The sequence below is a fragment of the Myotis daubentonii genome, chromosome 6 (assembly GCF_963259705.1).
Source record: "Myotis daubentonii chromosome 6, mMyoDau2.1, whole genome shotgun sequence".
Lineage (NCBI taxonomy): Eukaryota > Metazoa > Chordata > Mammalia > Chiroptera > Vespertilionidae > Myotis > Myotis daubentonii.
Genome location: NC_081845.1, coordinates 65358227 through 65384561, shown reverse-complemented (window position 1 = coordinate 65384561; position 26335 = coordinate 65358227). Strand labels below are relative to the sequence as shown.

Sequence of the window (26335 nt, the reverse complement as noted above, 5' to 3'; positions counted from 1 at the left end):
GGCATATACCTATTTTATCAAAGTTTCTTACTTCCCTTCTGTGACTCTAAAAATAAAAATACACATGCAAGGAATATGTTATATTTTAATTGGAAAATAAACAATAGAACATAATAATATGAAATACAAGTGGTCATTTTTTTCTCTTAATATATATGGCCTTGGTAATTGGCAAATTTAAAAATGCTGGATATTAGGAGCAGAGTAAAGAGAGCATCATAGTTTTCCATTTTTTGAAAATGTGAAAAATAAAAAAAAAATTACTTCACCAATACCAGTACACTACTGAACTAATAGAATCATAGATTAAAACAGCAGGAGGTTACTCTAAACAATCTCTTCAGTTTATCAATAAAAACTCCATGGTGGAGAGATATATCAGCAACGGACCAAGGCAGCATTGATGAATGGTGATGGGTCTGTGCTGAATCTCTGCTTAGTTATTCCCAGTCTTGAGTTATTACCATTTTGCCCCATTGCTTCCAGGCGTGTGGAGAATGTCCATCTTAACAATGTATAGTCCTCAAAAATCTAGAAAACTGTGAGTACAGACTAGTATTACCTTTTGGGTTTTAAGTATCAAACTATCTTTCTATCCAGGCATTGTATTGTTTATACTGGTTAAAGACCCAGCGATTTGTATCGTCATCTATTACTTTTTAATCTCAGTGTTTTTCATACTATATTGTTTCTTATATTTGAGTTCCCACTATCTATGATTTATTTTTAATAAAATGCTTCAGAGAGGGATTTTTTTCAATGCTGTCCATAACTGAGGGATTGTAGGTGTTTTATTCATGTATTTCATTCTACCTTACAATTTCAAAATATGTGGTTATCTATCATTGCTCTCTCTGAGTTATGCATTGAAATGAAGATGGGGCTCCACCATCACCAAACTCTTGTGTTGCTATACAGCAAGGAAGCAGGGGCATTAATTTTTCTATTCATACAGTATGATAGCATAGTGTAGTTAACTGGACAATTTGAATTATTCTGTCCAGATACTATCATGTATCACTTTTGACACATGTACTAGCTAACCTTGTTATAAAATAAAATACGCAAATCTTTTTAACTTAGTATATTTCATAATATTTATCTATACATTTTTATTTTACACACATATTTCACCTAAAATACTTGAAGGTATTGGAAACTTTAACAATATAACATATGGATCATTCTTTTGCCTAGAGACACAATTAAAATTTCAAATTCATGTTAATTTCTAGATGCATAGAGAGAATTGTGAAATATTTAAGGAATTTGAAGATCAGAAAAAAACTCATTTTTTATATAATTGTAAATTTATGAATGATATTTTAAATTTGTTTGTGAATGTTTAAATTTTAATGATTGGAAAGTACCTATATCTATAATATTGACTATATGTGAAAGCAAATTACAAATGACTGTAAGTCAAAAGAGTTTCCCAGAAAATGACATTCTCTTTGGAGGAGGTAATTCTATAGAAATTTTTCTATGATGGGTTAAGGAAGATTTACTAATGATCTTTAAGTTTGTTTTGTTTGGGTTTTTTTTTGGTTTGTTTGTTTTTTAAGTCACGGGATTCTTTTAGTAATTTTTAGAAAAATTAATATAGGCATAAACAGCACTTGTAAATGATCTCTGCTTGTATAGAGATTCATCAAAGATCAACCATATCAATAGATTGGGAATTTATTGCAAAGCATGTGACATGAAAGAATTATTTTAATCTGTTTTTATTTGTAATAATATCTAATACTTTTTATTAGAAATTTATAATAGATTGCAGACTTTTAAAATTTTATTAACTTTTCTCATCTGCATATTTTAATCAAAAGTTGTTATTGTTGGGTTATGAAGAAAAAAATTACTTCATAAGTTCCAGTTTATACTTTTTTAATTGTAATTGTGAGTTTATTCTTGGAATATGTAGATTTATCTGATACAAATGCCAAAGTTTCAAATAAAAATTTATATAGAGTAAAAGTGGTCTAAAGAAAATGAGTTATGTTCTACAAATATTGTGTAGGTAAATAAATATCTGCTTTCAAAAAGCACAATTTATTCAATGTCACATGCATCATTCAGCATGTAGAAGGTATAGTGAAAAATTCCAATTTATAAAACAAACTTAAATTAAAATTTTCATGTTAATTACACCTTACAGGCTAAGAGAGATAAATTGTTTATGCTACTGTTTGATCACAGCTGAAATACAGTCTTTAGCACAGTACACATCCTTATCTTTTGATTATATTAAATGTAAGCTATATTTTCATTAAGAGGGTAAAGGAAGTTACATAATAACTATACCTATAGTAGAAAATAAGAAGGGTTTTTAACTATCTAATAGTAGAGTTTTGAAATTTTTTTAAGAATTCCTCAATTTTTGTATCTTTTTTGTAAAGAAATAGCAACTGGTATTTTAGTGATTTTGTTAGTTTAAAATGGGCCAACATTCAGAATGTTCCTAAAATGTGAATATAATGTAAGGATTTGTGGAAGAATTGGAAAATATTTTATTCTATATTTAAATTTTTCTACTGACATTAAATTGTTAAAATAATATAAAATCTTTAAAATGATAATCAGTAATCATTCTTTTTACAATAAGATATTTGAGATCTCTGGGCTGTGGTTAATCTTACTTATAGTGAGATACTTGATAGGTAATCATAATCCAAGAACTCAGTTCACTTTTAATCATCACTAAATGTTATTATTTTCTGTATAAATCATGGAATCGTGCAATCAGGCCCAAATTTGTGATAAATATTATGTTTATACATTTGTCTTACTACTTAGATTGACACACCAATGATCTAGAAAAAAAGGTAATTTTATTCCACAATATACAGTTTAAATAAAATGAAAAATAAGTAATGAGAATAGCATAGCAACTATGTTTTTGCTGGAGAGTCAAAAGAGGTTTACTCATGATTTTGTGTCAATATTAATTTGGAGATTTTTCTTTCTTTGACAGATTAAAAGATATCAACTCTCTTTAGGAATAAAGGTTCTCTATATAGAGGGGTGGGCAAAGTTGTGAGTACACAAAACACAAAGTGTATTCTTGTATTATTATTTATATATATAAAAGGCTAAGTGACCATCCAACCGGCCTGTAGGTATGACACACACTGACCACCATGGGGACAGGCGCTCAATGCATGGGGCTGCCGAGCTGTGGTGACTTGGCAGTGGCGGTTCTCAGATGATACACCTGGAACCAGAGAGGAGGGAGTCTGATTCTGTGTGTGTCACCCAAGAACTGCCCTCTTGCAAACCGGGACCCCTCGGTGGATATTAGAGAGCTGGTTTCAGCCCGATCCCCACAGGCCAGGCCAAGGGACCCACCTGCCAGGGGGACCCCCGCTCACTGCACAAATGACTTTGATCTGCAAAGCTGCCCGAGGTGGGGCTGGCTGGGGAGGGACCTCGGGAGCTTGGCTCCAGGGTGTGTCTGGCCTGTCTAGCTCAGTCCCGCCCTTCCTTTCAGTGTGCACAAATCTGTGCACAAATCCGTGCACTGGGGCACTAGTTTATTAAATATTGTACTATGTGTATTAAACTGAAAACCTACTTTTTCCCACCCCTGTATATATCATTTTTGAAAAGTCAAAGTGAAGTCATTTAAAACCATTTTAAGATTTATTTTAGTTAGGCTACCACTCCTATGATTTAGGTTTTTTGTTTGTTTATTTTTATTTATTTACTATCTATCTATCCTCACATGAGGATATGTTTATTGATTTTATTGTTTTTAATTTTTTTACTTTTGTTGAAAGTATTACATAAGTTTTGCAAAATAAGGATTTAAGTGTAGCCATGTCATAAGCTATGTAATCCTGTTTAGAGAGATGGGGTATTGTCCCAGCAAGGTTAACTTACCAGAACTGCTTCAAGACAGTAGCTCCAGGGAAATAAATTTTTCAGTGTGCAGTTACCATCCTCCCTAAGAATTACATTGCACTTAAAGTGAATATTACAAACCTATGGGCTAGTCAATGTCAGATCATTTTTAAAACAAAATTAATATCATTTGGTGAGAAAATTAAGCTAATATCATTTTAATCTTTTTTTTTCTCAAGTAGAGATTACTTTGAATTGTTTTAAGCTTTAATTATAAAGTACAACTGATTATCACAGTGCACTTGACTTCTTCAAAGATCAAAGACTGAGCAGGTACCCAGAGGTTCCCACACCATAAGCAGAAGGCAGAGAGCAGATATTTAGACATTTTCATGTATTGCATACGGCTTTCTATAAATCTAAAAGGTTTTTCAATATCTTGTTTCAATTCCTTATTACTCTCAATTGACATTTTGCTCTATAATATTCATTGTCTCCTTATATGTTGCCAAGTAATTAATACATTTATGAACTGCTTTTCTCAAGGTCTCCTTGAACCATCCTTTAATCATTAGTAGTTATCATTTACTGCCTCTGAAGTCAACATTTTCAAAGCAAGCATGTATCATCGCTTAATTCATATAACTGTGATGTTAGGGATTGATTTTTATCTAATTTACTGAATTTAAACAAAGCTAAACATCTAATAACTGGTGCTAAAAGTATGATTTAAACATTTAACCACAGATTTCAAACTGTGTATTTATCTCTTATACTATTAGTCTATACTTGAACACACAATAAAAACTACATATTTACTTAATTTTTAAAATGGGTATCAGTTTCTCTCATCAAAGATGGTAGGCCATTGTTAGAGACAGCGGGATCACTGCAGAGCACTGCTGCTCTAAGCGTGATTCAATTTACGGCAGCGGAGTAGACAGAGAAGCAGGAGAAGTTGTGGGTGTATAAGAATGAATCTTTATTGCAGAAGCCAGTGGCCACAGAGCCATCAGACAACACAGTCTTTCACAGCAATTCTATATAGGCATCCGTACACTAGCTGGTAAATACATCTTTCCTACAAAGCAACATTAATCTCTGTACCTACAGCTGTTATCTGAGCAGCCGCACCCTGCCCTCTAGACTCACTGCCTCACATCATAGCGGTACCTAAACTCTCTGGCTCATCAGCTTCCTGTCTGCCCTGCCCAGCACACTAGCTGATCTCTGTAGCCTCACATAGTAACTACCTCTGAGCTTCACTCTCCCAGTACACAGGCTGGTTAACATCGTAGCTATATCTGAGCTGAGAGCTCATAGAGAGCTCAGATGGAGCACTACCAGCTCTCAGCTCCCTCACTCCAGCTTCATCTCCTTCCCACACTCTCCCTACTAGCTAGTCAGTAAGCTGTATATTACTCCTTAGACAAAGAAGGCTAGTTGCCAATAGTGACATCAGTCATTTCGGTTATAGAAGGGCACAGCATGCCACGAGACGCTGTGGTCTTGGACAGTCCAGTGTATTGACAACAGGCCTTTAATTAGCCTTGACTATCAGGCGCCTCTGGCATGATTCCACACCATGTTTAATCATTGAAATGGAAATTTTAGACAGCAGGTATCTGTATAAACTTGTAAGAGATTAAATCAACAGCCAAGTCAATCAGATATCAGATATCATTTTTTCCACTATCCTTTAAATCATTAAGGTTTCTTGACAGAAGGTTTAATAAATAACAATAATTTTTGTGTGTATATGTGTATACAGAACATAGAAATAAATGTTAACACTTGAAGATATTGAATAGTCTGGGAAATTGGCATAAGATAAGCTGTGAAAAGTAAACATAGGTCTCATATAACACAGGTGTGTTTTAGGAGCTTACGCTTCACATCACTGTACCCTTAGCTCTTACTCCTTTATGTGTAAAATTTGAAAATTAAAGGCAGGGTCTTGAAACTTAGTCTCTTATGATTAATCTAACTTAACATATTTTATAGTAGGCTATAATTTTTCCCATCAAGAAAGTCACACCCGCTACTTAAGAGATTAATAAAGGCTTAAATGGAATATATGTCTTTATATGTTATAAATTGCAGAGCTAAAATTTTTATATTATAAATTTTATATATGTAGTCATACATAGCCATAAGAAATAGAAAACTAAACTTTTAGTTCACTTTTAAGACGGGCAAATATTCATGAAAAGCTACTGATGTAAATTAATGATTTAATAAGAATGCCTCATAAAAAACAGATTATTATAATTAAAAATTTTTAGGTGACTCTTAGCTGAGGATGTCAGTGGGTGTGTGCATGCATGTAAGCATGTGCATATATGTGTGATGTGTTCAGTATGCATACTTGTTTATATATGTACATGCAACAACCAGTTGATTAATTATAGAACATATTTTCACAATTAGATTTGCTTCGCATAATCATTTATGAGTGGAATTGAAAATATTCCATAACAGATGAAGAAATAGGGTATTTTCTTACTAATATTTTTGTTCCCCATTCTGTGTGAGCTGACTCATGTTCATCTTTAGATTAACAGTTGTTAGCATTGTATACTCTGAATTTTTTTAAATTTGCTGATGTGTTATTTCTAAGCTTCATTTAATTGAAGTCATAGCGAAAGCATTAAAATCTTAAAAACCATTCAGTTTCTAAAAGGTGCTTCACATGTTTTAATAGGCTTCCATTGTGTGTTTTTGCAGCAAGCTTAGTAGTGGAGGAGCGAACAAGACAGATGAAAATGAAAGTGCATCGATTTAAGCAGACAACAGGGTCTGGTTCTAGTCAAGAACTTGATCGCGAGCAATATTCCAAGGTAAAACTAGTAGTACCCAACCAATAGCCTCCTTTTTATAAATGTACAGTGTGTATAGGACTAGCAAGCACCGAGATATATGAGAGAAGTGATTCAAATGCTAGTCTTGTCTCATAACCCCCTTTTCTTGCTATTTCCACAAAATATAACTTCATTAACTTGGAATTAATGTGTGTGGGTTTTCTTTTTTCTAAAAAGAAAATGTAAACACTTGATATTAAAGTCACACACAATATGCAGATGAAGTGTTACAGAATTGTACTCTTGAAACCGGTGTCACCCCAATAAATTAAAAAAAAAGTCACTTAATGATAGATTATCCATAGACAGAATCACATAAATAAGCAAGATAAATAAAACAATTTGATTGCTTGAATATCATTTAATATTGCATTTAACTATTAAGTTACAGGTTTATAGTCTTAAATAACATTTTTGGTTGATATTTACTATTGAAATTTGTTACCCAATGACTAAAATTGTGTGATGTGAGATTTCTTATTGTCTGTTTTTAGTAAGATAAGTAACTGATTTTAAACTATTAGAAACTGAAATCCACACAATTCCACGTCTCTATAAATATACAATTTATACTTCAATATCATTTTGTAAGAATAGACTAAGGAGTTTATAAACTGCTAGCCATCATCTAATAATTTTAATTAACATATTAATTAAATTTCATATTGCATGATATAATTTATATATATTATCTGATTTATTTGAAAATCTTATTTTTAGAATACTACAAAAGTGGCAGGAGCCATTACAGGAAAAACCGTGTTATAATTTGATATCAAGAAACCCTTTTGGAAGTTATGACCTTTTAGAAATTAAAAATTAAGTAAAACTATACTAAATATTGTTAGCTTGAAATGTGAACCTAGAAAAATCTACTTATATTTCTTAAAATATAGTTAGCATACAATATTACATTACTTTCAGGTGTGTGACAAAGTAATTCAACATTTAAATATTTAACAGTTTGATCACCGCAGTAAGCCTAGTAACCATCTGACATCATACAGTTATGAGGATATTATTGACTATATTCCTCCCAAGTATGTATATTACCCTTATTATCATTGCAGCATTATTTACAATAGCCAATATGGAAACACACAAGTTGCCCATTGATAGATGAATAAAGAAGATGTTATATACTTATATATATGATGGAATATTACATAACCATAAAAAAGAATGAAATTTTGTCACTAGCAACAACATAGATGAACCTAGAGGGTCTTGTGCTAACTGAAATAAGTTAGACATGGAAGGAAAAATACCATATGATTTCACTTATATGTGAAAAGAAAACAAATGAACAAACATAACAAAAACAAAGTCATAGATGTAGAGAATAAACCGATGGTTGCCAGGGAGAAAGGGATTGGGAGGAAGGGTGAAAAACACCTACTTACTTTTAAATAATGGAGGCTGTTCACTATATAGCCAGATATTCAGGGACTAATACAAAAAAGAGTTTACCAAATATGATTTGTCACCAGACTCCCATAGAGTCATGCGTATTAGACGCAGTATCACTTTACATTTTAGGTTAGCTGCAGAAAGAATTCCAACTGAGACAATGCTATGGTCGCCGTGACTCTGTGGCCTGATTTGGTAGGACTTTGAAACAACAAAGGAAAATTAGTAAAGCAAAACAAATTAGTAACAAAAATACCTTGATGTTCCATAGAGTTGCTGACTCCAGCTCCACTTATCTTCTCTGTGGTTTATTATCACTCGCTCAGCTTACTTGTCTGTCTGCTGTATGGATATCATTATCATTTTTGTTTTCTTTTGCTACAAATGCAGGAAGAATTAGGAGGCAGGGTGATTTAGGCTTTCTTCTTCCTCCGTCAGATACAGTTATTTGGAAATGTTTCACTGATTTCTTAGCATTATGTCCAAGGATGAGGTCAAATACAACAGCAGGAGGAGGTAGGGCCAGAATAGGAGGCAAGAAAGAAGTAAATAGAGAATCAGTATAACATATTAAAAGCCTTTCTGAGTCATTCTGGATTAGGACTCTAATATTAATCAATTGATTAAAAAAATCTACAAAGTGAAGTGTGCTACAAGTCCCAGTGAGCACTAATACTTATATTTGTAATAAATCAAAAGTAGGTTTATCTTGCTTGGGAAATTCCAAGTTCTCTGGCCTTAAAACTTATTCAGAATATTTTTTTTCTCAGTGTCTTCCCATTCACAATACAGACTAGGCAAAGGGCCTGAGCTGAGGTGTATATGGGGTAGGTTTACCTGGCCTCCTATTTCTGTACAGTCAGTGTGATAACACAGCCTGTGGTAAGCACCAGGAGGCCCCAGAATAATTCTTTATTACAGCTCTTTTTTTTATCAAATTTATGAAAATCGAGGTTCAGAAGAAAGGAGGCAGTGTTAAAATTCATGCAGCCTTTCTGCAGAGTGATGAGCCCTGGCACTACTGACTGGAAGTTAGCTACCACCTTTCCTGCTTTTGCATCACTGAAATGGGCACTGTACTCCAGTTTGATTCAGAGGCTCTTCTCCAGTTTTTCGTTTGCATACAATTTAATTATTTCCCTGCCTCCTTTACACAGGCATTCCCCCCCCCTCATTTGAATATTTAAAAAACACCACATTACTTTTAAATACATTACTGTTGCTCTTACTGACTTCATAAACTGATGCTACACTATTTACATAAATGAGTATAAGTTATATCAATAAATGTGAGATGAAAGATATATCTTTTAAAAAGTTATAAAAGTATAAGATAGTAAAATATATAAGACAAATTAACAAATGATTAGTTTTTTATTTTATATGTCAAGTAAAAGGTAAATACTCTTCACAATTCTAATATTCACATTATAGCCTAATGCTTATATTAAAATATTTAGTTTCCAGTTACCTCAAATCTCTCTCATGTACTTTTTTATTCATTTACCCCAACCTCTTTATAATTTACTCTACAAAAATATGTTTATTTATCTATATAAGCCCTGCCAGTGTGCTCAGTGGTTGCGCATCAACCTATGAACCAGGAGGTCACAGTTCAATTCCCAGTCAGGGCATATACCCGGGTTGCGGGCTCGATGCCCAGTGTGAGGTGGGCAGGAGGCAGCCGATCAATGATTCTCTCTCATCATTGATTTTTCTATCTCTCTCTCTCCCTTGATTTTTCTATCTCTCTCTCTCCCTCTCCTTTTCTCTCTGATATCAATAATAAAAAAAGAACTAGCTTTGTTGTAAATTTAATAAATATTTAATTTTGAACTGTATCCCTTTATTCTTTTTTTAGCATCCTAAACTATTTGGCATTTTGGATGAAGCAATACACCTTAGTTGAAACTCAGTCAAATTAGAAATTACTTCATCATTCTCAAAATATTTATAACTAAACAACCAGTAGAACTAAATATTTTCAGGGTCAAGAATTACCAGAAAACTATTCCTTAGATGTTACAAACCTGGCATCTCCTTTAAAAGGCTGACTGACCCTGTCATCCATCCTGCATAAGGAATTAACCTAACTTTGCTTTTGAAAAACAAAAAACAAAAAAACACGAAACGACTTTGGTATCCCTGAAATGTGATCCCCATTCTATTTTTTTCATTGATGTTATACAGAGTTGTATGCCTCAATGATGCAGTGAAATTCATATTTTAGGGGTGAATTTGTATTTAGGAACTCACAACTTAAAAATAGTGCCTATGTAAACCAGGAACAGCAACTAAAATTGATGTGATGAGGATTGTACGTAGCTGCTGAACATTTATTATTATTCCCTTATAAAAATAGCAGCCCTATAATTAGAGCCTCTCCTACATCAAGGACTTACTTGCCTGCTGTGTGATCAGCATACATTCCTCCTGAGGATATTATGTTTCTCAAAATATAATATAATTCCATTAAAAAATTTAATTTTTAATTAGGAAATGTAACAAGTTATGCTTGATAAAAAGGCAAAGTTATGATTTAAACTTTTAATAAGACTTGAAAATAAATAAAGTAGTAAAAAAGTAAAGAAAACCGTGATCTCATTTCAGAATGATAGATCATTCCTTACCCCAATATAGGAAATTTTAGTATGTTCTACAGTCTTTTAAAAATCCCTTCCTTTTATCTCTTTGCTGGAATATCAAAGGTTATATACAAAAAGGTTAAAGCAGTGATGGCTTATAGAAAAGGAGACTTCCTTAGCTGAATAAATGGTGCCATGTACACTCATATATCCTTATGCCATAGTCTATACTACTTATTATTGACATTTGTCAGGTAAGGGGAGCATCTGTTAGGGGTGTGAACACAATGTCAGAAAAGCTGCTGCTGGTGGGTGGATTTTTATGGTTTTAGGGCCCAGTTCTTCCTGTACTCTGTCACAGGCAAGCTATTATTTCAGTATGGTTAGAAGCATTATGATAATTGCATAATATACCTACTTAGCAAAATAGTTTCAAAAACAAATAATATGAGTTGTATTTATACTCCGGTAACAGTATTAAATCCAGGTTCTACTATGTGAGTATAATGAGGTTTTACCACATCTGCTCTGTAAATAAAAACCAGTTCTTACTGAGATGAATTATGTCGGTCAGGATCATGTTATCATGACCACAGGATTTAGTGATAACCCTTATCACATTACTTTGCATACATTATCTTAAATCATATTACTTTCAGAACATACATGAAGTTGTATAAATAGCTCAGTTCTGGACATAATATACATATTAATTTTCTTTTGAGTCATGCATACAGCTTTCAAAAAATCACACAGTTCTGAAAAATTCTTTGGAAATATAATGTATGGATATTCTATAAATTTGGAATTGTTTTCATGTCCATTACTTACACATGAGAAATGAAAAATTAAAACTAACATTTAATTTTCTTAAGCCTGAACTACTCTGATGGTAAATCATGTTAAATAAACATGATTCCCGTCGTCTAGGATTGTGTTTTTTTTAAATATTCTATTATACCTCATTTTGTATATTCAGGATCAGGTTTTAGCATCAGTTCATGTTATATACTTTAGCAAGACAATTGTTAAACAAATTTTTAGAAATCTAGTGTTTGGATTATTTTTAGAATCATTAAAAATCATCTAATGTGGAGAATCAGAGGATGGGTGATTTTTTTTCTACAGGCTTAACGAACATTTCACACCTTTACACATAAATCTAAATTTCAATAGCATGATAAGAAACTTAAATACTCAATGTTTAGTCATGTGTTTATTTTACCTGTGTGCTCTTTTATATAAGAAATTATCTGATCTTCCAATACCTAACATAAGAGAATCACTTATATATTAGGTATTGTCAAATTATATATAATCATATAAACATACAATATTTATAATTAAAACATTAAAATAGTATGTAACATTATCCACTATGTGATCAGTTACAATGAGACAGGGACATAGATAGAGGAGTAGATTAACTGTTTTCATAGCTTTTCAGGTTTTAACCTTTTTCCTAATGATTCTAAAATCTTAGGTATTGAATACCAAAGACAAATTTAAACATTTAAATATAAGCTAGAGTGCATGTTGAAACTTTAATAGGAATCCCATTTTTTACTTTTTGCAGAGTTGATAGTTTACATCAGAAAATGTCTAATTAAGCTATAATAGAAAGTTTAAAAGCAAAGTCTACTTTTTGCTGCCATTGCGTTACTCCTCTTGGGCACAGCCCCTAAGCTGTAATGTCAGCCATTTTTGTGAAGAGATACACTTTTTGAAGAAATTTGAAAGAGCACAATGTCATAGAAAAGGGAGATGTTTAGGTAAATTGAATAGTTTTGGAAAGAAACAAGAAGTACAGACAGATGGAAGCAGTCTATACCATGGAAAGAGTAGAAAGTGAATCAAATAGGCAATCATGAAAAGTAAAGCAAGAAAAGAGAAACTGATGTCCTAGAAAAAAAAAAAATACAATTTTGAGGTTTAAAGCAAGTACAAACAATTCAATGAGTTTTCCACCCAAGCATTTCATTTTTGTGTTTAATTTGTAATTCAGTCTCCAGAAACATTCCTTACCACTCAAGGGATGTAGGAGTTTTCCATTGGAAATCATATGTTAATATTTGGATTGTTTTAGATGCCACACCTACTTTTACAAAGATACACATTTGTTTGGTGTTGGCTAAAGAGTCATTATCCTCACCTGTATGTGTCTGTTTCCCCAATCTGATGATGGAGCTCATGCTTTCTTGTTTTTAATCTTTAGTATAGCATACATAAAGATCAGTACAGAAGCTGTGATAACGTCTCTGCCAAATCATCAGATAGTGATGTCAGTGATGTGTCCGCCATTTCCAGAACCAGCAGTGCCTCTCGCCTCAGCAGCACAAGCTTTATGTCAGAGCAGTCTGAGCGCCCCAGGGGTAGAATCAGGTGAGTCAGCAATACTGTTTCTATAAACTGGGTCTTTGCCCGTGGTATAAAAATGCAACCAGCTTGCTGAATATTCTTGCTGAAATACAATCTGGGTCAAGTAACAGAAACACTGACATTTCATTAAAGTAACAGACTGAAGTGGGTTGAACATTTAACTATTGAATATTATAAAATATAGGTGATAAATATAGTCATCATCTTAAAGATAGCTCAGTCACATTTGCAGGAATTTCCTTCTGGTATGATTAAATCCACAGAGATCCTATAGGCCAGCGTCAGAAAGTTTTTCCATAAAGAGACAGGTAATAAATATATCAGACTACACCGGACACTGTCTTTCACATCTGCTCAACAATGTCGTTTTACTGGAGTATGAGTGCTATGTAAACAAATGAGCATGGCTATGTTCCAAAAAATTTATTTACAAAAAATAAAATAAAACAGAAAGCCAGCTGCATTTTCCCCAGGGGCTGTAGTGTGTGGTTGGTTGGCTTTCAGAGTAGGATTGAGTGGATATGATGATAAAATTCACACCCTCGTTTACATTATGAGCTGTAAGAAATTTACATTTTGTTTAAATCACCAAGAGGGCTCTTGTGTCCTTCCAAGGCCAAGTACCCTGCTGGAAGGGAAAAGAGCCCAGGAATCCAAGTGCCACCTTCATTTAGTAAAGCAGACTCACTATGGACAACCCATATTTTATATTTATTCTTAACTAGTTTACAGAAAGAGAAGTTTTGCTGAAAGAATTTTGGGTTTCATGAAAAGCCCAAGAAATAAATGTTCAAAACAAAAGTAACTGCATTACTAATACTCTGAAAGTCTGATAGTATCACACATTTTCATGATGTGAAGTGGAATGGATCCTAAAACATTCCTTCTTCCTGGATTTCCCTGCACTGAGCTCATCTTTTGAAAAAAAAATGAAATTATCTACTGTTAATTAACAAAATCATACTCTGCTCATCTACATGTGCAATTTCAACTGATAAAATTAGAACATGGTTGATCTTTACCTCTGATGTTTTAAGTATCTGGTCCTAACAGGATAAGGTCTCTAAAATAAAAATAAAAAAAATTAGAAGAGCTAAAGAATGTAGCCATATTGAGTTGCTTAGGATCAAGGGTGAAAATTATTCTTAATAGATTCCTTTTTATTGAAATAGCTATAAGTTGTTATATTTCAAAACCTATTCAGTTTAGCAAGAATATCAATAAGTAGGTCTTAAACAGGACTTTTCCACTTTTAATCACTAAAAACAATTTACTAAAATAATTATAAAGCAAGGCATCTTGAGGTAATTTTTTTTTTGTTCACAATAGAGCCAAGTACCTTCAGTCCTATGCTATAAAGTATTATTAGTTCATAGAATTCATATTGCTAACCCATTGAAAGAATAATTTGTGGGTCCATTGTTATTTTCTTTAAACTTCAAGAGAAAAGGATTCCTCAGATTTTTATCTTCAGCAAAAATTTGGCTACGTGATTTTTGAGGTAAAAAATATTATAGAAGAGAGAAACATTAGGTGGCTCAACCACCATTGACTATGATTTTATACAAAGGGGATTGGAAGAAACTGTTATCGCATTGGAGCCAATTTTACTTTCTGGGAAAATGCCACTTAACAAATCAACACTAATTATAATTATACCATGATAAGATGCAAAAGATAGAGGATTCTTTGCTTCCTTAATTCATATAACATTTCTTATTTAGAGAAGTTGGTGGAGAGAGGAGTAGACCTAAAAAATCGTACAAATAGTTTTTTAATGAAAAATTCATTTCTGAGGGCATCTCAATGTTTTCAGCTTCCTTTTTTGTCCTCTGTAATTTAGAACACATATGAGCTGAGAATTGTTTTTATGTAAGTGGATTATGTAAGTTAGGCAATAAAGCTAATGGCTAAACAAGTTTCCACTTAAGCTAATAAGATACTTTTCTTATTACTATAGTCAGTGATTTTCCATATGTTGTCCATATTTGATTTCCTAGAATACTTAGGATGAACAGAGAAGAAGGAATGAAATATGAGAAGAGGTACATCTTAATCCTGAAATCAGAATTGAGTTATTTTTTTGCATACATTCTTCTCCTTAAAATGTCTTCAGGGGCACACCCATGTGTATACACACACACACACACACACACACACACACACACACGATGATTTTGCACCCAACATCAACCCTGTGGATAAAAATCTGAGAGGAGGGTTTGGAATGAAAAGGAAAACAAAACAGAACAGAACAAAGTGACATCACTGAAAAAATGCTGTGTCTCACTGAAGTGCAATGAGGGTTGCAGGCCCTGTTCTCATAAACATTGTGAGGAATGATGGTTGTCAATATATCACTGCTTCTCAGTATTTCTTTCTGTCGTTTTAGTTGAGTGTCTGAATTCTCTATGTTTACTTTTATATCTATTCATGGTTAAAAGATGAACAAGTCTGATCAATTATAATAGAATATATTTATATGTCATAGTAAGTAGTAGGAAACCTTTGAGTTCCTATAATATGTAAGGACTTCATTATTTGCCAAGACTACATTAAGGTATCATATCTAAGCCACATACTCAAGGAGATTATAATCTAGTTAAGAGGTTAAAATGTATTTATATATTCTGGCTCCCTGCGTGTCTTTGCTCAAATCATCCTATGATACAAGAAATGTTTTATTGTACATTGCCTTGGGTGAATTTTACTCTGGACATCAGTAGGAAGATTTAGAGTACATTATAGAATTTACCAAAGACAATGTGCAATAACCTAAAAGTCAACCAGCTGCACTGTATTCTTATAAAGGACTACATATGACATGATTTCATTTGTATTAAATAAAACCATAATATGTAGGTACTGACAATACCATATATGGTTTTGATTTCTGCTATCCACATATATTATGAACTGAGAAAGTGTCGAGATAAGAACATCTGAAATGAGTAGTGCACAACCCTCTGTGTAATGTATAGACCTGTATAACGTATATCATATTTTCCAAACACTGCTTACTGCATTTTCCTATTAATGAATCACAGTACACATTATTTTTTTGAGGTTTATCTTTGTTTATTCTAATATATACCAAAGTTATTTCATTCTTGAATGCTTTTTTCATAAGGACACTTATATAATATTCTTGAGTGCAATTTCAGAAAATTTGTTTTAGATAATCATCATCCTTCTTCCTAAAACATATGAGACTATGAAGTTAGCTTCAAAAGGCCAGTTTGGGTACAAATAAAATTAAGTACTTATAAGATGTGTATAGATTGAAAAATATAAATATATTTGGATGACCAATCTCTAAAATATTTTTAAAGAGTATTAGGGATTCTTGAGTCATATCCTAAATCTTTTGTGTTTGAGATGATTATGCAACAAATATCTTGTCCACTGAGGGATACCACTAACTACACCATAGGTTCTGTGTGAGTAGATATGAACACCCTCTACATGTATTCTAAGTAGTTCATTCCAAATAGTCTAAAGCGTATGTTGTATTTTTGAAGTTTATATATACAGGGAAACTATAGTAGAAAAAATACACCATAATGTTTATATTAAGGTAAATAACCTTTTGTAAATATAATGAATTAAGTTATTCTAAAAAATAGTCATGGACTAAAAACTATTTAAAACTTAATTGCTAGGATGATTCTTACAATATAAAATCAACATGATACTTCAAAATAATAAGTACCAATAAAAATTTGAGGTTCTTTTTGAGTTTTCTGTTAAATATGCCTTACAATTTTAATTTAGTTTTGGCTAAAATATTCCTCAAAGGATATTTTCCCATCAAGCTACAAAATATGCACAGTATATAAGAAGATATGCCATAATTTATAATAAAAATATACATATAATAGAATCCAGAAAGAATATGTTGAGTTTCTGAATTCTCTATATTTACTTTTATATCTAAAGATGATGTTCATCCAAGAAGTAGCTGAATTTTCATGGGGTAGCTCTGAAAACATTTTTTTCATCTTTATCATACACTGATTTCTTTCTAGGCAAACTTATTTCAGATGTTTTATACAAAATCAAGTTTTAAAAGCAAGTTGTAAGCTTAAACCTATAATTTCTCTCAGATAGGACACAATTTTAGAAGCTTGTCAAAATACAATTTTCACCCTGGCCAGTTTTGCTCAGTGGATAGAGCGTTGGCCTGGGGACCCTTTTCCAGGTTCAATTCCAGTCAAAGGCATGTGCCTGGGCTGCAGGCTCGATCCCCAGTGGGGGGCATGCAGGAGGCAGCCAATCAGTGATTCTCTCTCATCATTGATGTTTCTATCTCTCTCCCTCTCCCTTCCTCTATGAAATCAATAAAATGTATTTAAAAGAAAAACACACACAAAAAACAACAGCTTTACCACAACATTCACATTTGTAATATATGTTCTCCAGGATCTATAAGGTTGGCTTTCTATAGCTAGGTGGAATTTAATAAACAAACTTGAAGAGGAAGTTTGGTGCCAATAGTTTTGTGTGTGTTTTTTTTATCATCCCCCTTTGAAAGAATATCTTCAAAAGCAATTATCTTTGTTTTCTACATTCTTAGTTTGAAAGATATGAAAGCATTTTTTAAATTTATCTATCATTAAGAGTATTGCAGATGTCCCCTTTTTTCCTCCATTGATCCCCTCCACTCTGTTCCCACCTCTTCACCGCATTATTGTTTGTGTCAGTGGTAATGCATATAAGCATATAAGTTATTTGGTTAATCTCTTCCTACTTTCCTCCCTCCAAAATAAAGATACTTAGGAATATACTTAACCAATAAGTTAACATACTTAGGAATAAACTTAACCAAGGAGGTAAAAGACTTACAAGCAGAAAACTACAGGACAATGTAAAAAAAAGATATGAACAAGCAGAAGAATATAACATGTTCATGGATGGGTAGAATTAACATCATTAAAATGTCCATGCTACCTGAAGCAATCTATAGAGTTAGTGCAGTCCCAATTAAAATACCAACAGCATAAATCACAGATCTAGCACAAACACTCCAAATATTTATATGGAACAAAAAACACCCCAAATAGCTGCAGCAATCTTGAGAAAGAGGAACAAAGTTGGAGGGATCACAACACTAGAGAACAAGTTATACTACAAAGCCACTGTAATCAAAACAGCCCGATTCTGGCACGAAAACATGCCAGTGGAACAGAATAGAGAACCCAGAAATCCACCCAAACCATTATGCTCCATTAATATTTGACATTGGAGGCAAGAGTATACAATGGAGTGAAGACAGTCTCTTTAATAAATGGTGTTGGGAACATTGGACAGGTACATGCAAAAGAGTGACATTAGACCACCAACTTACAACATACACAACAATAAACTCAAAATAGATAAAAGACTTAAATGTAAGTCATGAAACCATAAAAATGCTATATGTGAAAACATTCGTAAAAAAAGTTATCTTCTATACAACTAGTAATCTTGCAGTCATAAATTTACTAGAAGTTTGCATTTGATGTCAGTAGGCATCATTAGTAAGCATATGCTGAAGTATGTATGTTTATATTTATCTGGAGATTTAAAAACATTGTAAGTAAAATTAACAATTTAAATTGTGATAGAGAATAAATGCATAAGTTAACATCTTCTGGAAAGTTAATCTTTTTTTTTTAAATATATTTTATTGGTTTTTTTACAGAGAGGAAGGGAGAGGGATAGAGACTTAGAAACATCGATGAGAGAGAAACATCCATCAGCTGCCTCCTGCACACTCCCTACTGAGGATGTGCCCGCAACCAAGGTACATGCCCTTGACTGGAATCGATCCTGGGACCCTTCAGTCTGAAGACCTACGCTCTATCCACTGAGCCAAACCAGTTAGGGCAAGGAAAGTTAATCTTGATATGGCAATTATATTTTTGAAATAGTACAGAAAATTTCAAATGCCACTTATTTCACAATAGTGTCTTCAATTCAGCAAGACATTTAAAATAATCTTTGAATAAGTGATAAAGTGGGAACTTTTCTTAGAGCTATCCACACTTAATTTTGTATACTTGTCTGTTGTACTATGGGAAAACAAAGTCTATTGAGGTACTAAAGTCTATAAGGGTACTAAAAAGAAAGAGGAAAATAACATGAAAATTTGATGATAGGAAAGAGAATGAACCAGAATACAGTGAGAGATAGTGGATATTGACTAAGAAATAAAATACATTTTAGTGATTTTCTACTGGCTTTTTTTCATAGCATCTTATTAGTTTAAGTAGTCCAAGATTGAGTCATCACCACTATTATTTCCTGTGACTAGTTTAAAGCTAAAGAGATGGAAAGAGTATGCCATGTGCTCTTTAAAAAGACTACTTTTGCCCAGCTGGTGTGTCTCTGTGATTGAGTGTAGACCCATGAACCAGGAGGTCAAACAAGGTTCAATTCCATGTAAGGGTTCATGCTGGGGTTGCAGGCTTGATCCCCAGTAGGGAGCATGCAGGAGGCAGCTGATCAATGACTCTACCCTATCTCCTTCTCCTTTCCTCTCTTTGAAATCAATAAAAACATTTTTAGAAAGACTACCTTTATGGTAAAATTACTATACCATATTTATTTATATACCATATACCATGCCATATTCATAACATATATGGACTACTGCTTAACCTATGAATATAAGTAACACGACAGTCTTGATAATGGCCAGTTACAGAGCTCTTGGGACAAATGAGTAGCTTTTCTTGATGAGGTTCTTCCTTGCAAAAAATGGGAGAGCCTGGTAATTGAACCATTTTATTATTGTGTAGTGAATCTTTTGATCTCTAGTAATATTTTTTGGCTTTAAAATCTAGTTTGTTTTATAGGAGAACATAAGTTTTGTGTGTTTTTTTTTAACGTTCATTCTAACTGTTCACATCCTTTTACTTTCAACCTTTGTGTGGCCATATGTGTTAGTTAATGTCTCTTGTAAACAGTGTATAGGTGGATTTAAGTTTTTTGTTTGCTTCTTAATCCTGACAACCTCTATTATTTAATTGGCTATCTAATCACTGCATTTTTTATTTAGTATATATTTCAGTTTATTTCTAGTAACAAGATATTTTCCATTTTTATTCGTTTATTTTTCCTCTTCTTGATTTTTTTTTAGTTATTTTTATTTCATTTTCCCCCTCTATTATTCTGGAAATTATACCATTTCTATGATTTTAGTGCCTAATTTAGTGTTTCAAATGTACATATATTTAGTTAAATAATGAATGTAAAGTTAACGATTACCTCCATTCTCTGCTACCATCCCTCCATATGTTATATATTTTTTCTAGTGTTTTAATTATGTATTATTTTCTTTCTCCCATTATTTGATGTTAAATTTTAATAATTTAGATTGATTTATATATTTTCTAGTCTCGTTATGTGTCTTAGAAATTCATTTTGGAAGCATTCTCTGTTTTCCTGAAATATTTGAATTAGAAATGCCACTGGTGAGGGTCCATTGGGGCTTAGACTGAGGTCCCCATTTTTCTTTGTTCTTAAGAGTCTTAGCTCACACAGGGGTTTCAATTCTAACTCCGCATTGGGCTTGCTCTAAATTTCTCATCTGCAAAACCTCCCAAGACATTCATCACCCACTTAACAATCTGTTTTCTATTCCCTTGCCTTTCTCATGAACTTAGGTTTGTATTTCAATATGTATTGCTTGTAATTTTCCCATCATTTCTAGGCATTTGAGAGTGAAAGAATTCAGAAACATCATCTAGCACATTGCTGGAAATAGTTCATAATATGTTACTATTTTCTTGGCATCTTAAAATTTCCTCACTTAAAGGGTAATGTTTACAATGAAAATAATACCTAAGAACATATTGTAGATATAAAAAGCAACTGTGTCCCTAGAGAATTGCTCTCAAGTTAGAGGGCAAATGCCAGGACAGGGCAAAGAGAATTGGATCTTGGACCAGCAGTGAAATGTAAGGTACTTGAGAAAATAGCTATCAGGAGCAGTGATGGAGAAGATGAAGGGAGCTCAGGACCATAAAATTAGGAAGGAAGGTGCTCTAGCAGAGAAAGGGCCATTCTTGTGAGGAGGAATGGAAGCTGGAGAAAGGAAAAATAATGTTAGGGGTAAAGGCAGATTCCAGCCAAGACAGACAAAGAGATTCTGGGATCTCAGGATGTTGGGATGTAAGGAGGAAGAATGGATGGGCCTACGGGTAAGGGAGTAGTTAGTGATCATAAAGAGCATCCTGTTATCGGAGTGCCCATGCCAGGACAGTGTGTAGGCTGCCAGCCTGCCCTCAGAGGCTGCTTTCCACTCAGATGCCAGTTCTTAGTCCAGTCAGCTATGGCCAAGGCCACAGGGTACCACTACATCAAGCTGAACAGGAGCAAATGCCTGTGGCCCTTTTTATTCAAATGGGAGCAGTGTGACTGGGAGGCATGTCCAATACAGGTTGCTGACAAGCAAAAAACAAAACAAAACAAAATAAACTTTTAAGAAAAGGCCTTCACATCTGACAATTGATAGAAAATAATTTCGACACCCTAGAAGAATTATCACTACACAAGTAATTAGAATTTAATGGACAGTATGGTACTGGGGCTATAATAATAATGCTAATAGTTACTATCTATTTTATAATTGAATATATTTTACAAATATGATTTTCAATTCAAGTAGGAGTTTCTCTTTATTATACAGGTGAGATAGCTGAGATTTTACCAACATCTGGAGCCACAAATAGCACATGATGATGCTGTCACTGAAATCTAGGTCTCTCTTCGCTTAAAGCTCATAGGTTTTTTGTTGTTATTTTTGTTTTTGACTCTGCAAACCCTGCCTATTTTTTAAAACTAGTAATATAGTTAAAGAACAAAATAGAAAAGGTAATTTTGACATTGGAAATAGTTTAAATGTTAAAATCTGTGAAGCCCAGTTTCCCAAGGAATTTTAAGTTAATCTTCCCCCATCTGAAACTTAGTTGTGTGCCCCAGGGAAGTACAGAAAGGAAACAGTAGGCATAGTTTCCCTGTGTTTCCCATCAGCCAAATTGATAAGAAATAAATAAGACAAACTACCCAGGGGTGGCAAACTTTTTGACTCGAGGGCCACAATGGGTTCTTAAACTGGACTCAGAAGAAGGAGCTGCGGCCGTGTTTCCCGACGTTGCCATGTTAACACTGCTGCTGGTGAAGGAGCGGAGGGGAGAGCAAGAGAACCCTCCGCTCTTTCGGCTCCGCAGGCCAGAGAGAACAGCTGAACAGGCCGGATCCGGCCCGCGGGCCATAGTTTGCCCACGGCTGAACAGGCTCCAGAGAGAATTTGTGAAATAGTCCCTCTGGCGTTCAGGTGGAATCATATCTTTCTCTGTGAAGTCTGACTGATTTGGCATCATCTGTGATCATAAAACTCTTGCCTTCCTGACTGAACATACTCTGAGATCATTTTTCAGATTTTCAAAAATCTCTCTTATTATGTATAGAGTAATTATTTTTTGGTTTATATTTTATAATTCCATGTTATATTTTCTTGTTTACATTATCAAATTATACTTCCTACAAAATTTGGCACATTGCTGGACATACAGCTAGTGCTCAATAAGCATTATAATGTAAGTAATGATTATAATGATTAATTAGTTTTATATCAAACAAAATTTACTTTTGCAACTAATTATACTTATACCTTAACTTGAAGCACTTCAATTCTATCAATTTTTCAATTCAGTCTAACAAATGAAAGAAAATGGGTTATGTCCCCGGCTGTCCTTTTTCCAAGGAGTAAGGCCTTGTACTTCCTCTCTGATGGTTTGTCAACCACCTTGGAAAGAAGAATAAATTTAAACACTAATACTGAGTCCTGCACCTCTCTGAGGTATTCCTGTGGGAAATAGTACCTATTTCTTTGAAGCCCTAACAGTACAATGGGTAGTGCAGAGAAATTTATGAATGTAAATTAGTTTTTGTACCCAGTTGTTTATCATATGTTCAAGAAAGTACCCAAGAAAGCCTCTCCCACAAAATTCCTGACTAGCGTGAGAGATCACCCAGCTTTCATTGGAACCAAAGCCGAGCCAAGTGTAGGCTGCCCAGAGCCATTCAGCAGATGTGTCCAGTGTGGTGCAGTAGTAAAAACAGCAGCAACTGATACTCAATCCTAGGTGGGACCTAACGGTGTGGAGAGAAACTTGGAAAGGGAGACTCGAAGCTGATGGGAGTGGCAGGTCAAAATAGATCTATAAATTTATGACTCGAGTAGGCACATATAAAGAGGTGTTATATTACAACTGAAAATGATAGTGAGGAAGTGACAGTATCCAGACTCAAGAATTCTCTGAAGAGGTATGATCAAAGTGCCTTAGGAAAGAACATTCTTATGGGCAAAGTTCTCCATAGTATTTGGTTACTTCTTGAATTCTGCATCTTCTTGGTATTCTTTAGAGGGGTATGTGGTTGACTGACATTCTGGTAGTTGGCACTAGTCAGAGTTCATGGAAATGTACCCTTTGGAAACTACCATCCTATCTAATAATAGACAAACATGGTAATTAACCATAACTTTGCTACCCTTCCCATTGGCTAATCAGGGCGATATGCAAATTAACTGCCAACCAAGATGGCGGCCGGCAGCCAGGCAGCTGAAGCGAACAGGAGGCTTGCTTGCTCCAGTGAAAGAGGAAGCCAAGGTTCCCTGCCTGCCACTGCTGGGCTCTGAGCTTGCACTCTAAGAAACAATGTTGCAATTATAGAAGCTAAACAAACCCCAGAAACCTGCTTTTAGCCAGCCATCCTCAGAGCTGGAGCTGCAACACTGTTTCAGTTATAGAAGCCAAACAAACCAGATACCTGCTTTCAGTAGCTGAGGTCTCAGAGCTGGAGCCGAGCCTCAGAGCTAAAGCCAGCTCTCAGCTCCAGTGACAGCCATAGAAGGTAAATAAATCCCAGAATAAAAAAAGAAAAAAGTAAAAAAGGAGAGGTTGGGAGCTTCAGTCACCCTCCAGCCTGAAAACGGCCCTCAGCCCCTCACCCAGACTGGCCAGGCACCCCAGTGGGGACCCCAACCCTGAAGGGGGTGCGACCAGCTGCAAACAGCCATCATCCCCTCATCCAGGCTAGCCAGGCACCCAAGCGGGACCCCCACCCTGATCCGGGACACCCTTCAGGGCAAACCAGCTGGCCCCCACCCATGTACCAGGCCTCTATCCTATATAGTAAAAGGGTAATATGCAAACTGACCCTAACAGCAGAAGGACTGGGAATGACTGGTCACTATGACACACACTGACCACCAGGGGGCAGACGCTCAATGCAGAAGCTGCCCCCTGGTGGTCAGGGCACTCTCACATGGGAGGAGCTCTGCTCAGCCACAAGCCAGGCTGATGGCTGCCAGTACAGTGGTGGTGGTGGGAGCCTCTCCTGCCTCCTCAGCAGCGCTAAGGATGTCCGACTTCAGTTTAGGCCTGCTCCCTGCTGGCAAGTGGACATCCCCCGAGGGCTGCTGGGCTGCCAGAGGGATGTCTGATTGCCATCTTAGGCCCAATCCTCCGGGGAGCGGGCCTAAGCCAGCAGGTGGTCATCCCCTGAGGGGTCCCAGACTGCAAGAGGGCACAGGCCGGGCTGAAGGATTCCCCCTCCCCCCCCGAGTGCACAAATTTTTGTGCACTGGGCCTCTATATATATATATATATATATATATATATATATATATATATATATATATATATATATATATATATAAAAGCCTAAGTGACTGTTTCACCAGTAACTATGACATGCACTGACCACCAGGGGGCTGACACTCAACCAGTGGTTCTAAACCTTCTTAATGCTGCAACCCTTTAATACAGTTCCTCATGTTGTGGTGACCCCCAACCATAAAATTATTTTCATTGCTACTTCATAACTGTAATTTTGCTACTGTTATGAATCATAATGTAAACATCTGATATGCTATATGTGTTTTCTCATGGTCGCGACCCACAAGTTGAGAACCACTGCTCAACACACAAGCATGGAAACATGGAACAGACTGATGAATCTCAGAGGGAAAGAGGGTAGGGGGAGGGAGGGAAGAGATTTACCAAAGATCTTATATGCAGTCAGGTCCCTTGGCCTGTCCTGTGGGGTTTGGGCCGAAACCAGCAGTCCAACATCCCCCGAGGGGTCCCAGATTGTGAGAGGGCACAGGCCAGGCAAACAGACACCACCGGTGCACGAATCCGTGCACGGGGCCTCTAGTGTAATAATATGAAATTATAATAATTTGTCAACTCACTGCGAAGAGATTCACCCTCATTTTTAATACACTGTCAAGCATTATTTCCTTCTAAAATTTTTAACTAAATATTTTATTTAAAATGTTTTTATGTTTTATTTTTATGCCCAAAATATTTTTATGTTTCTGTGTACAAATTATTTATTTGATTGCATCTGTACTGTCCTTGGATCATATAAGAATTCTTTTAAACAAAGTTTTTTATTTTTTGAGGGGAAAAAATGTATCTTGTTTATTCACAAAATTATTTTAATATAACTTCTTAATTCAACTCCCTCCCCACTCCCCCTAAGAATGGTAATCTCTTACTATACAGAGATTTCCCTTTTTTGTTGTTCAGGATTTTTACTTGTCAACATTGCAGAACATTTCACTGCTATGGTTAAATATCCATATAAATTTTTTATTCTTCCTACCTTGTTTTGAATAAATGTTCATGATATAAATATTATAGGAGACATTTTTCTCTACTTGTAAGCTTCTCTATAACCTAAAGAACATTGTACATTTCACAGTAGTATTGCCCTTCCACCTTTCTGAACTCAGCCCACACCAATTTCTCTTTCTACTTAAACACTCATTATATATGTGACCACAAATATGTTACATGATCCCAAGATAAAACTTTGTTTTATCATTTCTAATCACATTAGTATTTATTTCAACCTATTAAATTGTATCTCTGTGAAAATGTTACATTACATTATGATTTGTTTTATTGATCAAGTCAGGAAATAAAAAATTGATATGGTGGGCAAGGGTTGTGTAAACCAATGTTTGAAAATATTTTGAGATAGCATAAAATTAAGAGGGGTCCTTTCAAATATATCAAGCGAGGTCTTTTTTGTTGTTGTTGTTGTTTTTTGTTTGTTTTTTGTTTTTTTTATTGCTTAAAGTATTACAAAGGGTATTACATATGTGTCCTTCCCCCCCCCCCCCGCCCTTGACAGTCCCCTAGCCTCCCCTATCCCCCAGTGTCTTATGTCCATTGGTTATGCTTATATGCATAC

General features: G+C 34.6%; 1 protein-coding gene and 1 non-coding gene across 48 annotated transcripts in view; one reads left to right on the top strand and one right to left on the bottom strand.

The window, feature by feature from the left end:
- RIMS1 (regulating synaptic membrane exocytosis 1) overlaps window positions 1-26335 on the top strand; it is a 411771-nt gene that overhangs the window by 328320 nt on the left and 57116 nt on the right. For 32 of the 47 annotated variants that reach the window (XM_059701185.1, XM_059701187.1, XM_059701184.1 and 29 more), the window contains 2 exons: window positions 6571-6683; window positions 12915-13081. The exons of the other annotated variants lie outside the window; for them this stretch is intronic. In XM_059701185.1, coding sequence (XP_059557168.1) covers window positions 6571-6683; window positions 12915-13081 — 280 coding nt within the window. The remainder of the gene's footprint in view (window positions 1-6570; window positions 6684-12914; window positions 13082-26335) is intronic. 47 annotated transcript variants of the gene reach the window in all.
- LOC132237820 (small nucleolar RNA SNORA51) lies at window positions 8882-9013 on the bottom strand. The gene has a single exon (XR_009453646.1). It is a non-coding gene; the product is annotated as a small nucleolar RNA SNORA51 (small nucleolar RNA).